The sequence below is a fragment of the Calliphora vicina genome, chromosome 2, assembly GCF_958450345.1.
Source record: "Calliphora vicina chromosome 2, idCalVici1.1, whole genome shotgun sequence".
Lineage (NCBI taxonomy): Eukaryota > Metazoa > Arthropoda > Insecta > Diptera > Calliphoridae > Calliphora > Calliphora vicina.
Genome location: NC_088781.1, coordinates 45,505,327 through 45,520,974, shown reverse-complemented (window position 1 = coordinate 45,520,974; position 15,648 = coordinate 45,505,327). Strand labels below are relative to the sequence as shown.

Below are 15,648 nucleotides of genomic sequence, written 5' to 3'. Positions count from 1 at the left end.
CAAAATTTGGTGACATGAATTTTGTATATATAAAACTAATTTGGAGCGGAATTTGTGGAGATACATATATAAACTAAACATTTATGACCGATAAAGTCCAATTTCGGAAGGACATTTGTATGGGGGCTAGGTGAAATAATGGACCGATTTCAGCCAGTTTCAATAGGCTTGGTCCTTGGGCCGAAAAAATAATATGTACCAAATTTGATCGAAATATCTTCAAAATTTCGTGATTCTAAGTCGATCGGTATATTTTTGGGCGTTACAAACATCTGCACAAACTCCCCACTATTGTGGTGTAGGGTATAAAAATAGTATTTTAAATAACTCTCCGCATTCCACTTTTAATAAAAAAAAATAACAGTATTATTCAAATAAAATTTGAACGAGAATCGCGGCTTCAGCAAATGCCTCGCAATGCATCTTCATCGAGAGCTGCAGAGACACCTCAACCGCATATGGAAAGACTAGAAGCCAATTGCTCCCAGATTGGCTGTGGGAACGTGCAATTTTGGTATCAAAAAATTATCATGTTAACAAGCTCGATGACCAAATACAATTGAAAGTGCCTGGCGAAACAATAAAATACAAATCGATTGACACAGAAATGAACTGAGAACAAGCCGTCAATTTTCCTACTGAATTTTTGAATTCACGAGAGAATTGATTTCTAACAAATTTTTGCTCAACTAAATAACCTATAGTTCATGTGTTTTAGCACATAGAAGTCCATACGAAATAGAAATCCATACTTTAATTTATACTTCATTTTATTGGTACTCACCATTGTTATGTTTTAGTACTCCAAATAAAACTGTACGGGTTGTTGTTGTTGTAGCAGCAGTGATTGCTGAGTTGACAGCCCTTGGCAGAGTTAACTCGGGTCATTGCGGTGCGTATAACCGGCTGTCATGGGAACGCTGTATTGGTCATTGTTAGCTATGACCTTTTGCCATATATATGGATTCCGAGCCAAAACAACTGTTCATCTTTTGAGACCATGAACGATTCAAGCCAATATCGGATACTCTGTTCCAAAGTGAAGAGTATCCCAGAGGGAGCGTCTTGCTTCGATCGCAACAAATAGTATTGGGAGGGGGCAACATCTGGACTTATGAGACAAAACTTTCCAACCACTTCATTCCAAATACTTTTTAACAGGTACTGCAACATATGGCCGAGCGTTGTCATGATGGAATATTATGGTTTCATGTCTGGCCGCATATTCTGGGCAAATACAAATACAGAGCATTACATTGGCGCCATGGATATTTGGCTTTGGTGTCGATTCGGCTGGTTAGTCGAGCTTCACATACGATCTCTTACGCTTCAAGTTATCGTAATAGATCCATTTTTCATCGCAAGTAATGATTCGGTGAAATTTTTGTTTTCTTTTACAGCGTTCATGCAGCATTTCAAACAAGCAAAATAATTTTTCAATGTCTCTCGTCTTCAAAATTTACAAAATTTTCCTGCTTTTGGGTGAATCCTCCTGCTCAAAAACATTTAAAAATTGCTGCTTGATTAGATTCCAATGATTTTGCAAACTCTTGTGGAGTTTTACAACAATCTTCATGAAGTAATAATGCCTCCAATTGTTGGTCTTCAAACTTTTTTGGCTGACCTGTGCGATATTTGTCTTCCGTGTCAAAATGACCAATCCTAAAAATGTGTTGGGCTTGGTACATATTTTCCATCATCATTTAAAATAGATTTGTATTCGATTCCAGTCATAGTATATTTTATTCTATAAATCGGACCAATACCTTGTGCCCTGAAACCGCCAAACATGACTGGTTTATTTAGGTGCTTGAGACCTAGGCGCAATTATATGACCGATCATAATAGAATTTGGTAAAATGATTAAGATTTACTTATATAAAACACCTTCATGTCGAATTTCATAACGATATTAATGTTTTTAAGTTAATTGTGAACGTTAAAAATTAATAATTTCTGAAAGGTACTTTATTTCACTGATCCTTGCTAATTTTATTTTTATTGATGAGAAAAACCCATTTAATAAAATGTTTACAACAAAATTAGAAATCAAAAATCGACTTTTTTTATTTAGTCGACTTTGCGACTTTTTTTTGGATAACATAATCGATTGTTCTTTTTTCGATCAAAAATTCGATTTCGACTTTTTCAGTACACCTTTTTTGGAAGCAAATGTAACATTTTGCTCTGGGATTTTGGAACACTTAGCATAAATTAAAAATTTCGATAAAAAGGGTTAAATAATAAAAAAAAAGAAGTAGTTTTCCGGTCAAAAACACGAAAATTCAACAATTTCTCTATTTTCAAATTTTAAAGTCGATAATTTGTGGACTCGTAAAAGATATTCCTATGAAACTTTTCTTTAATACGATTTTTATTTTTTAACTAACAGAGAATGTTTTTATTGAAATCGGTATTATATTGTAACTATAAAATATATATTGCACACGCACAAAGGCCAAATCAAGGGCTTTGAGAATGCATTAAAATCTTTGATTTAAGACAAACCACAAACAATTCTCAAGCGTTTAAAAATGTCTGAGATCCCACAACGACGCTGCTTAGAGTTCTTTGGGATCCGTCTGCAAAAAATAAACTCGCATACTTCGTTACTACACCTATGTGAAATTTCATGTCAATCGAATAAGCCAGTTAAAAATGCAAGATTTATTTCCAAATTTGAACTCCGCTTTGTAAAATGAACCGTTTCACACTTTAAGGGTTAAACAAACAACACCAAACATATGGCTACACTATTTGTTGAAATTTCAATTTTGGCATCCTCTCTTTGACGTTTACCAACATGTGTGAGAGAATTGTCAAAACGTGTTTAAATAAAAAAAACAACTTACGGAAAAATAAGTTGCACAGCGTGATTTTATACAATTTTCTTAATAAAACTTTATTAAATTAAATAAAGTCTATAAATAATTTGCATTAAAATATTAGTTTATGCTGTGAAGCATAAAATAAGTAGAAAAATAAAAGAATTAAAGCAATAATTTGCCCAGTAACTAGAGTTCAAATAAAAAAAAGCAAAAAATGGAAACAGAAAACGGAGAGGGTCAAGTACAAGTACATTTTAAAACAAAACAGGAACAGTAAGTAAAAGAAAAGCATTATCAAAGGATGATTTAATATTAATAATAATTGTGTTATAGCTATGCCGTACCCGATGTACCTTACTCCATAGATGCCACTGTCACCACCACTGAATTGAATACCTTTATCAATACTCTCCTGCAACATGCTGCTTCGGATGAAGACAGGAGTAATGTTGAATTTGATTTCTTGGTATTCGATGAATACTTAAGAGGACGCCTGTGCGATCATTTGAAAGATAAGGCCATTTCGTTTGAAGATGCCATAGAACTAGAGTATGTTGAAAGATTCCCAGCACCCGAACCCCAAGAATGTCTGTTGCATGACGACTGGGTGTCAGCGGTAAAAACTTGTGGCAAATGGGTATTGACTGGCTGTTACGATAATACCATTAATATATGGACTATTAAGGGAAAACACGTCTTGACTATTCCTGGCCACACTATGCCTGTGAAAGCGGTGGCTTGGGTTTCTTTGGACAATGAACGTGGCAGATTTGTGAGTTGTTCTCAGGATCAAACAGCTATGCTGTGGGACTGGTTAATTGAGTCAAATTCAGTGGAATGTGTGTCGGTTTGTAAAGGTCATGAGAGAGGCATTGACGGTGTTGATGTTAGTCCAAATAAACAAAAATTTGCCACTGGTTCCTGGGATACTATGTTGAAAATATGGTCGGCGGATATTAACGATGCTGGAGAGGGTACTTCTAAAAGGGCTAGATCGGAAGGAGGTTCAACAAGAGTAAGTTAAATTAGTTATAGTGATTAAATCATTGTTTTAAACAATAACTTTATATTTGGTCACAGAACTTCAACAATTTCTTTTACTATTACACTTTTTTAGACTCCAAAAATGACATTACAAGGCCATCGCGAATGCATTTCTGCTGTTCAATGGATGGATGATTATACATTGCTGACGGGCAGTTGGGATCACACCATGAAAGTGTGGGATTTAAATATGGAAGGTATAAAAACGGAAATATCCACAAACAAGTCCATATTTGATGCCAGCTACTCAAATTTAAACAGACTCATTGTAACCGCATCGGCTGATAAAAATATAAGACTCTATGATCCCAGAACAAATCGTAAGTAAAGAAACATTTATAAAGCAATTGAATATTTATGAAATCTTTTAAATATTCTGTTTGCAGAGGGTTCCATAGTGCGTAACACCTATTTGGGTCATCAACAATGGGTTCAAACTGTTATGTGGTCAAATACTGAGGAACATCTTTTCGTTTCGGGTTCTTATGATAATCAAAATAAACTGTGGGATTGTCGCAGGTTTGTTAATTTATCATTTTTGTTATTTAACAAACACTTAAATTTTATTTATTTTACAGTCCCAAGGCTCCTTTGTACGATTTGATTGGTCATGGCGATAAAGTATTAGATATTGATTGGTCTAATCCTAAATACATTGTTTCTGGTGGTGCTGACAATACCGTACGTGTTTATAAGTCACGTAAAGCCTTTGCTGCCAACGACACCACCATGGACACCAAATAAACAGCGTAATAGTTTTATGTAGAAATATGTATAAAATATTTTCCGGGAAAATATTTCTCCCTTCGTGACTAAATTTAAATTTACAAAAAAAAATGTTTTTTTATGACAAAATAAAGTGAAAAAATTAAATTTTCATAAAAAGAAACAAGAAGTTAATTTTAATTAAATTTTATCTCAGCCTTTTCATTTGTTGCGAAATAATTCTTAAGTTCTAGTACTTCACATACATATGTTGAATTCATTCATTTCTATTACAAATTCGTTTGCGAAAATCTTTTCATTCATTTTATTAAAAATTAAAAAAATCAAATTTGATTAGATTTGAATTTAAAAAGTCTGCCATTTTGAATAAAGCAAGTCTTTAAAAGGTCTGCAATCTTGAAAAAATTTTAATGCAAAGTGGACATAAAAAAAATAATTTGCCACTCATGTGAATGTCAAACTCCATATATAAAAAATTAATAAAATCGCCAGTCCTTGCTGAAAACATTTTAAAATCTGGCGAAATTAAGGTGATAGTAGGGGCAATTTATAGCAAATTTTGTTCATACGGACATTTTAGTATTCAGTCAAATATTTTTTATACATATATGGAGTTTGACATTTCAACGTACAAATTATACGGCACCCGATGAGATATTGATATTTTTAAATAAAAAGTCAGCAATTTTAAAAAATATTTTGTATTAAGAAATCTCCGCTTACAAATATTTTTTCCCTTTTTAGAATTCTGCTACTATTTATATACAACTGTTAGTGAAGCTACTACAGCAAAATAGCATCTACCGGCTAATTGACATTTTGTTCTATAGTCGTCTCTTTTACTCTTATTGTTTGGAAAGCCGTTTATAATTTTATGTTTGCAGTTGGCCAGATTGTTTACAACATAGTAAAATACCCAAATTTCCAATGTATAAAAATAAACTAGAAACTTTTACCTAAAAATTTAAACACCTCTCTTTTTCCTTATTTAGCTCCAGAGAACCACTTTTTATGAGCTTCTGCTGCAGAAGCTGTTTTTAAGCAACATAATGCTGAATCACAACAACATGTACAAAAACAGGCACTTTATTATTGTTAAAAGATAATTGTTTTGTTGTATTTTCGAAGGGGAAGATCCAAATTCCGGTAGAAGGATCAAGCTGAGGAAGATCTAGCAAAACTTGGTTGAACACTATTCTGTATCAGGCTACTGACCTAAACGGTTGTTTGTAACCATCTAAGTAAGTATTCGGCATTTCAAACCCTTTTAAGTGATATCAAAACATTGATATTGAGATATTGATTTCATTGAGCTTGGGATGTAAATGAGTTCCTGAATATTAACAGAAAAACACTTATGAAATAATAAACTGTTACTCTGATCTTGATTTGTTCCGGGTATTGAAATGTTTTTAACTGTAGAAAGTTTGCTTCGCATACAAATTTTCAATGTAAAATGCCAGTCTCAGCCTCATTTTCTCAATCTCTGGTAAGATGCAAAATCAAATATGTTTACCCCTCAAAATATTGTTGAGCATTTTCCCCTGCTAATTTTTTGAAAAACCTCTGGCAGTACCTATTTTCACAAATGACTACTGTTTTTGCGAAAAAAATCAAAGCGTTTCAAAAAAAAGTTTGATGGGAAGAAAGAAAAAAATTTATTTTAATTAGAAAAAGTAGAAAATTGGACAAAAATAATTTACAAAAAGCACTAATATTAAATATATTAGCGAGTGCTTTAAATAACAATTACAAAACAAGTGAAAAGGCGACAGCAAACAAAGAAAAAAACTCGCCAAAAGTAATAAAGTGCAGAAAAAACGGTAAGACAACGATGGCTACTAAAACGAAGAAAAAAAAAAGTTGAATAAAAGAAACAATTGCTCAAACAAAAAGTATCTAAACATGGTGAAATAGTGAGACAATTTAATAATTTCACACAAAAAATACAAATTGTTATACAAAAATTTACTAGAAAAGTCTCTAAAAAAAGACAGCAAGCAAATAAAAGAAAAAAAACAAAGAAATTTTAAGAATGTTATAAAAAAAAGTATTCTATTGCGTTTGTAATCTCTGCTTCAGTTTGCAGAGGTAGGACAGCACAAATCACATAAACCACAATGGTTAATTGAAATGTCTGTCGAGAAATTTTTTTAATTTCTGGTGTTTAATAATAGCTTTATTTTTAATTTTAATTATTTAATAAATAAAGGCAAAAGTAAACTGACTAATTTGGAAAAGATTTTCAATGTATGTATTTCCGAGAAGTCTTTTTTGTTTCTGCATTAAAGGGTTCTCTGCTTTTGTTTGACTTTGCAGTATAGTATTGTTGTTGTCTGCCTTTGCTGCTATTCTTTTTTTTTTTGCATTTAATACCCAAAATGGCCGCTAAAATAAAACAACCGTGTTAAATATATTTTTTCTTGCCAGTTGCAGGGGGATGTCATAAGTTTTTAACGATTCCTATAGAAACTGCTGACATCCAGTAGTGGCGAATTCTGTGGGAGAATAAATGTCAGTTGTTGCAGTAGCAAATATGAAGTATAGTAAACGTGACTAAATTGTAAAATCCATTTTCAACAAGGACATGATTTTTCTATACAATTTTCTATTTTGCAATTTCAAGGATTTTATTTTGTTTGTGTTACTTTTTGTTTTTATTTTTCTTTCCCTCATAGAAAAATCATTTGCTTTAAAATTTCCTTTCCGCCTTAAAGTAGACTATGGTTTTGCTTTGAGAAGAAAGTGTGTATTTTTTGAATGAGTTTTTTAATTCAGTTTTTATAAAAGAAAATAAATAGGTATTTTGTAAACGTGAAATAAGTTCCTAGGATATTTGATTTTTGTCCAGCATCATTGTACACCTAAACATTTGTAGGTATATTATAAATGGAAATTTTAAACGAAGTAAACACGTATTCATATGTATCTGAACATAGTATTATCTTTGTGAAAGAATGATCATGTGAAAGCAAAACTATTGTCTCTAATCATTATCTACTAAAGTCATTCAACTTATTCCATCTGTTAAGAAAATACTGTTATACTGACGATTTTCTATAGATAATACTGTTATACTGAAGATTTTCTATAGGAAATACAATTATACTGAAGAAAATACTGTTATACTGAGGATTTTCTGTAGAAAATACTGTTATACTGAAGATTTTCTATAGAAAATACTGCTATACTAGAGATTTTCTACAGAAAATACTGTTATAATGAAGAAAATATTGGTATACAGAAGAAAATATTGTTATACTGAAGATTTACTAACGAAATAGCAGCTTTACTGAAAGTTTTCTATAGGAAATATTGTTATACTGAAGGTTTTATATAGAAAATACTGTTCTACTGTAGATTTTCCATATAAAATACTGTGTTTTTAATATAAAATTCGCGTTAATATCTCAATAATATTATTTTTACTCCTTCTCTGCTAAAACTTAATTATTTTTCTATATTTCAGCTTATATTAAAAACTTTTTCCGCAAAACACTCTCTTTTACCTTGAGTGCCACTATGTCTTCAACTTCAACGACTAGTGGTGGTCCATCAGCAACTAATACGACAGCCTCGTCAGCTGCATCCACTGGTCTTGTGGCCGCCAATTCACCATCAGGCACTGCCAATAATATGTCTGCTTCTACCAATAATGCCACCACAAATTCAACACCTAATGTTGGACGCGGTCGCAATGGTAATAATGCCACGGTCGGTGGTCCCAATAATCCCGCCTCTTCGGGTTCGTCAACAAATTCTTCCACGGGCCTGGGTACCGGCGGTGGTTCGTCATCGGCTGCTGCCGCAGCGGCTACGACCAGCGAGGAGACACGTAAAGATCCCAAACCAAATCCAAAAATCTCAAAAGCTTTGGGTACATCAGCCAAACGTATACAAAAAGAACTTGCCGAAATTACTCTAGATCCACCGCCCAACTGCAGTGCCGGACCCAAGGGTGATAATTTGTACGAATGGGTGTCGACCATTTTGGGACCACCCGGTTCGGTGTATGAGGGTGGCGTCTTCTTTCTGGATATTCACTTTTCGCCAGAGTATCCCTTCAAACCTCCTAAAGTTACGTTCCGTACTCGTATCTATCATTGTAACATCAATAGTCAAGGTGTTATTTGCTTAGATATACTCAAGGATAATTGGTCGCCAGCATTGACCATATCAAAGGTGTTGCTGTCAATTTGTTCCCTGCTGACTGATTGTAATCCTGGTAAGTTCACTTTTTTTTACTAAAATATTATAAGAATTTTAAAAATATTTAATTTTCTTATTTTAGCCGATCCTTTGGTTGGTAGTATTGCTACTCAATATTTACAAAATCGTGAAGAGCATGATAGAATCGCTAGACTATGGACAAAAAGGTAAATTTAATATTATTGTTGTATATAATTGTTTTATAAAAATAATTGCATTACTAAGCATTTTTTTGTGTGTCAAATTTAGTATTTATCAACACCTTTGCCCTGTGGTTTGATAAGAACATTTTGTAGTTAAACTCATTTAAAGAGCTTTTGTTAATTACTGTTTTAATTATAAAATTATTGGCTTAATGATTTGTTTATTAATTAAAGAAGGCAGGAAATATGCAGAGAGACTCAAAAATGAGCCAAACAAAACTTTTCTGTTAAACATCACTAAAGTCTAAAGTCTAGCTTGTAAACTATCAGTTTACAAGCTGATTTAGAAAAGTTGTATCCATTTTTGAGTTTGCTTGTTTTTTTATTCCACCGTTCAAATTAAAGGTTTCAGGATACTTATTTATCAACATCATAGAATGAGAAATAGAACCAAAATTATTAACAAGATCAAGAGAGACATTAATAAATTCACGAATGTGATCAGTGAGATCAAGAACCATCAGCGTAGAAATGTAGCCTCTACGAAATGCGTATTTACATTCACTAATATTTTAAAATGTAGAATCCAATATTTGCTGTTTCATTATATGTTCAAGAACCTTAGACTCCGGGCTGACTTATAACGCGATACTTAGGAATAGGAGTTACACGAACAATCTTCCAAGCCTGCTGAAAAATTGAAGTAGTTAAGATAGTATTTAAAGAGCTCAGAATATAGCTAGAAAAAAGGAAATATCATTTTAAACAAGCGAATTGGAACATTATCAATCCCTAATGATTGTTACCGAACTTTAGTAAAAGCATCAATAATCTCTAATTCTGAAATACAATGAAACGAATAACAATTAGGAGATTCGACAAAGTCATCAAACGCAAAACTCTCCAAAATACCACCTCCGTTACCAGCAAAAACGTCCTTTATGACATTAACATGTCCAATATAGCTATCAGAATCATTATTCAAACAACAATGATCTTTAACGTACTCCATATATTACGAACATCCACATTACGAAATGTTTTAGAGAAATATTCTCTCATAACCTTCCTAATGACTGATTTAGCTTTGTTACGGTTAGGGTTGCCAAGCGGGCTGGACTTGGCTGGATTGTCCAGTTTTTTTGATGCCTGTCCAGTTTCAAGATTTTCCAGTTGGTTTCAGAGTGGTAAATCGATAAATCAAGAGAAAAGAACAACATTATTACCGTTAACTACAAAATTTCATATTGAATCCGTTAAACAAACAAGAGGGGAACTAGAACTATAGCCACATCGACTTACAACTTACGTTGATGAAGCAACATTTAAGATGAAGCAAAATTTGATCTTTAGAAATATGTTCAATAACGCAAAAAAGGACGCAAATTTGTAAAAGAAACAGAATAACCTTTCCTTATATGAACTACTCTAGCCATTTTCCATTCTTCAGGAAATACCGATGTAGTAATGATTGTGTTAACTAAATGAAAATTTCAATGACAACATTCGTGACCATTCGACATAGGACTTTTTATACCCTTCAGCTTCGTGAGAAGGGTATATATAAGTTTGTCATTCCGTTTGTAATTTCTACATTTTTCATTTCCGACCCTATAAAGTATATATATTCTGGATCCTTATAGATAGCGGAGTCGATTAAGCCATGTCCGTCTGTCTGTCTGTCTGTCTGTCTGTCTGTCTGTCTGTCTGTCTGTCTGTCTGTCTGTCTGTCTGTCTGTCTGTCTGTCTGTCTGTCTGTCTGTCTGTCTGTCTGTCTGTCTGTCTGTCTGTCTGTCTGTCTGTCTGTCTGTCTGTCTGTCTGTCTGTCTGTCTGTCTGTCTGTCTGTCTGTCTGTCTGTCTGTCTGTCTGTCTGTCTGTTGAAATCAATTTTCTGAAGGCCCCAGATATCTCCGGGATACAAATCTTCAACAATTCTGTCAGACATACTTTCGAGAATTTTGCTATTTAAAATCAGCAAAATCCGTCCATAAATAACGGAGATATGAGCAAAAATCCGAGACAACCTCTGAAATTTTCATCAAAAAACACAATGTATTGCATGCTTTGACAAAAAAACAACAAAACGTATGGTTGGATGCACATCCTATGCTATGCGTATTTTGTTTTTTTTTGTGTTTTGTTTCTTTTTTGGTTGTTGTTGTTTTTTATACAACTAAACTTTTGTTTGGTTGTGTGTTGGTTTTTTTGACAAAAAATCAACAAATCGTATGTTTGAATGTGCATGCTTTGCGTATTTTGTTTTTCTTTTGTGTTTTGTTTCTTTTGGCGTTGTTGTTGTTTTTTATACAATTAAACGTATGTTTGGATGTGTGTTGGTTTCATTGCCTTGCGTATTTTGTTTTTGTTTTTTCTTTTGGTGTTCTGTTTCGTTTGGCGTTGTTGTTGTTTTTTGTGTTCTTGATAAATTTAGGATGCTGTACGCTGAAAGTGGGCAATGTACATACATACCTATATACTTATTATAAAAAATAATAATGCATCCACAACAAAGGTGAAGGGTATATAAGATTCGGCATAGCCGAATATAGCACTCTTACTTGTTTTAAAAGGTATCGTTTTGGGAAGTACTATAAAAGAAAAATAATTTCAAAATGTGTATTGCTGGAAGGTCTGGCCTTACGAAGTAGACCAAATTTTCTCTAATCGCATAGCTGCTTTCAAAAAATTAAAGCACATAATTTTGAGTCAGTAGTGTTTTCTAAAGAATTTGTTTTATAAATACTTATAATCGGGAAAATCAGATTCTGTTAAAACCGAACACGAAACCGATTCCACGAGAATGACAACCACGAATGAAAAAACAAAAACATTTGCGTACGATATAAATCTTTATTTATTATAAAATCAGCCAAAGATTGTTTTCATTTAAATATGACGGATTGTAGAGGAAAAATATGTTGTTTAGTGTAAGAAATTAAAGGAAACAAGTCATAGAGTTATATTCGGCTGTGCCGAATCTTATATACCCTTCACCAAATTATACTTTAACATAATTTTTATACCCTTCAGCTTCGTGAGAAGAGTATATATAAGTTTGTCATTCCGTTTGTAATTTCTACATAATTTCCGACCCTATAAAGTATATATATTCTGGATCCTTATAGATAGCGGAGTCGATTAAGCCATGTCCGCCTGTCTGTCTGTCCGTCTGTCTGTTGAAATCAATTTTCTGAAGGCCCCAGATATCTCCGGGATCCAAATCTTCAACAATTCTGTCAGACATACTTTCGAGAATTTTGCTATTTAAAATCAGCAAAATCCGTCCATAAATAACGGAGATATGAGCAAAAATCCGAGACAACCTCTGAAAATTTCATCAAAAAACACAATGTATTGCATGCTTTGACAAAAAAGCAACAAAACGTATGGTTGGATGTGCAAGCATTGCGTATTTTGTTTTTTTTTGTGTTTTGTTTCTTTTGGCGTTGTTGTTGTTTTTTATACAACTAAACGTTTGTTTGGTTGTGTGTTGGTTTTTTTGACAAAAAATCAACAAATCGTATGTTTGAATGTGCATGCTTTGCGTATTTTGTTTTTCTTTTGTGTTTTGTTTCTTTTGGCGTTGTTGTTGTTTTTATACAATTAAACGTATGTTTGGATGTGTGTTGGTTTCATTGCCTTGCGTATTTTGTTTTTGTTTTTCTCTTGGTGTTCTGTTTCGTTTGGCGTTGTTTTTTGAGTTCTTGATAAATTTAGGATGCTGTAAGCTGAAAGTGGGCAATGTTCGTACATACCTATATACTAATTATAAAAAATAATAATGCATCCACAACAAAGGTGAAGGGTATATAAGATTCGGCATAGCCGAATATAGCACTCTTACTTGTTTTAAAATATGTTTAGGTAAACAAAATTTAAATTTTTTTTTTTCATAATTGTTTTTCTAAATTTTGTTAAAATTTTTTTTTTTAATTTTTATACCCTTCACAATTGTGAGAAGGGTATATATAAGTTTGTCATTCCATTCCGTTTGTAATTTCCACAATATAATTTTCCGACCCTATAAAGTATATACCTATATTCTGGATCCTTATACATAGCGGAGTTGATTAAGCCATGTCCGTCTGTCTGTCTGTTGAAATCAACTTTCCGAAGCCCTCAAATAACTTACATACATCAATATCTCCGGATCGGTTGCTATTTAAATTCGAGAAATTCGGTCCACAAATCACTGAGATATAAGGAAAAAAACAGGAAAACCTCGATTTTTGCCCTATTTTTGATCTATATCTGGTTTTCTAAGTCATTAATATAGACAATATGGATATCTAATGATAGATATTTCAAAGTCCATTGCAACGATGTATATAAGGATATAGTAAGTTGGACCTACAATGGGTCAAAATCGGAAAAAATATTTTTTAACCCGAATTCTTTTTTTATCAAAAATTTTTTTTGTCATAAATTCTTTTTCCAAAAAAAAAAATTTAAAAATTTTGAAAAAAAAATTTTTTTACAAAAAATTAAAAACCTTTTTTTTTTTTTAATTTTTAAAAAAAAAAATTTAAAAAAAAAATTAATTTTGTTTAAATTAAAATATTTTTAAGTATAATTTGTTGAAGGGTATATAAGATTCGGCACGAATATAGCTCTGTTACTTGTTTTTTTTTAAATATAGTATCAGATACTCTTATTATTCCAAAATCTATTACACTTCATAGGCGTACAAATGTCACGTACGATGACATGGAATTGTCCATATTTAACTTTATATTTCTTTAACAATAACATACATTGTCAGTTTTACATTCATATCTTAATGTATTTAATAAAAAATTCTTAACTGTTTTTAAAGAGGTATTCAGAATATAATATTAATAATTTCATAATTTTATAAAATGTTTCTTTTTTTTCAGGTACGCAACATGATTTCCCCAATCATTATTATCATCTAACGAACGTTGTAGTTGTAAGAAGAACCTCAAATATTATAACAACATAAACTTAACACTTACATATAAATGGATAGAAATGAACTACAACCACAACAACAACAATTTATTATATAACATTTAGAATGAAAGAAGAAAACTGAGAAGAAAAAAAAAACGAATTATTGCAAATAAATTACGGCAAAACTATATAATTATTTAATAATAATAAAAATAAAAAAATACAAACAAAATAAAATTAAAGAAAAACAAACAGAAAATCTTATTAATTGAAAATAATAATAAAAATAAAAAATAAACTTATCCTAAAAACAAAATCTAAATATTAAAGAAAGAAAAAAACAAATACACAAAAATAAATGGCATTAACGAAAATTAAAAAAAAAACAAGAGAAATTGGAACTAATTAACATGCTGTAATAAGAAAACTGCTAATCGGAAACAAAAAAGAGAGGCAAAATGAAACAAGTGATTTGAAAAAAGCTCTTAAATTCCATTTAAATGAAAGAAATTAATAAAAAAACCAGGTGACTGAAAATAATTTTGTTTATAATTTTGCTTAAATTTAGTTTCTAATAAGTTTCCAAATGAAAAAATGTCCTCATTATCCTTTAAATCCTGTGTATTGAATGAATTTGCTATAAAACTTAATACAGGAGCTAATTTATCTCCTTACTCACTTTGCCACTAAAATAATTGACTTACTTTTTCTCACTCCCAGCTACCATTATTACATAATTGTAGTTTATGTACAGTTTTAAGTAATTAAACTAACAAAAACGAATTAATATAAACATACATACCTAATATACATATATAATAAATACATCTATACATATATTAAGAAAGTAAAACAAACAAAAACCACACAAATATATTATATACAAAATACATAATAGCAACAACAACCAAGAAGAAACAAAAAGAAGTAAAGAAACCACAATAATTAATTTTCCTACTTTTAATCCTCCTCATCATCCTCCTCATACCCTTGCAATTTAATATCTTTGTGTATTTGTAGTTATTAATTGATATTTCAATTTGTTTATAATTTTATGTTTAAATACACCTTTTTAAAAGACTTATTTGGAAAATGATAATTTGTGTAGTTTTTTGTTTAAATATTTTTTTTGTGCTTAAATTCAAACTATAATTTTATAAATTATTTATTTTTTTTATAAAGTCCCAAATTTCCATCATGATTTATTATAAAGTCTAATGAAAAATATTTATATTATTAATAGTAATATATAAATGAAACAAAATTTCTCAACAAAAATAAAAATTGATAAACAAAAATTTTTAAAAATTTAAATAAATAAAAAAAAACTGAAAAATTACTTTAAACAAATATTTTGGATAAGTATGTATGTATTTGTTAATTTTTATTAGCAGACGATTCGGAACAAGTTTTTGGAATTTGGATGGAAAATACGTACATTAGAGTGGGTCAATTTGTATGGATCAAAAAAAAAAACCTAGCGGTTATCAAAATCGTAATCTACGATGAATTCTAAGAATGTTTGCCGAAGAAACCATGGGTCTAAATTCAAAACCGAGCTTCCCATTTTTAACGTGAAAATTTTCCTTTAGTATTTTATATTTTTGTTTAAATATACTAACATTTTATTCAGCCTTTTAATAAACTTGACTATGTTTGGACTTGTTCGAAAGGAAAGAAAATCAAAAAAGACGCATCTTTGCAAATGGAGAAGATTAACAATAAACTTTACCCGAGGATGGTTACAAAATCTTATATTGTTGTTGTGCGAGAACCTAAAACG

General features: G+C 31.2%; 2 protein-coding genes across 2 annotated transcripts; both read left to right on the top strand.

Annotated features, from left to right (window-relative positions):
- The first annotated feature begins 2,844 nt into the window (after nucleotides 1–2,844).
- On the top strand, nucleotides 2,845–4,772 carry LOC135951840 (ribosome biogenesis protein WDR12 homolog). Its single transcript, XM_065501575.1, has 5 exons — nucleotides 2,845–3,101; nucleotides 3,162–3,843; nucleotides 3,946–4,192; nucleotides 4,259–4,391; nucleotides 4,451–4,772. The coding sequence occupies exons 1-5, from the start codon at nucleotides 3,043–3,045 to the stop codon at nucleotides 4,614–4,616; spliced, it is 1,287 nt and encodes a 428-aa protein (XP_065357647.1). The 5' UTR covers nucleotides 2,845–3,042; the 3' UTR covers nucleotides 4,617–4,772.
- A 1,417-nt stretch (nucleotides 4,773–6,189) lies between these two features.
- Ubc2 (ubiquitin conjugating enzyme 2) lies at nucleotides 6,190–14,124 on the top strand. Its single transcript, XM_065499790.1, has 4 exons — nucleotides 6,190–6,421; nucleotides 8,068–8,823; nucleotides 8,890–8,974; nucleotides 13,829–14,124. Exons 2-4 carry the CDS (start codon nucleotides 8,121–8,123, stop codon nucleotides 13,839–13,841), a joined length of 801 nt encoding a protein of 266 aa, XP_065355862.1. The 5' UTR covers nucleotides 6,190–6,421; nucleotides 8,068–8,120; the 3' UTR covers nucleotides 13,842–14,124.
- The last annotated feature ends 1,524 nt before the right edge of the window (nucleotides 14,125–15,648 follow it).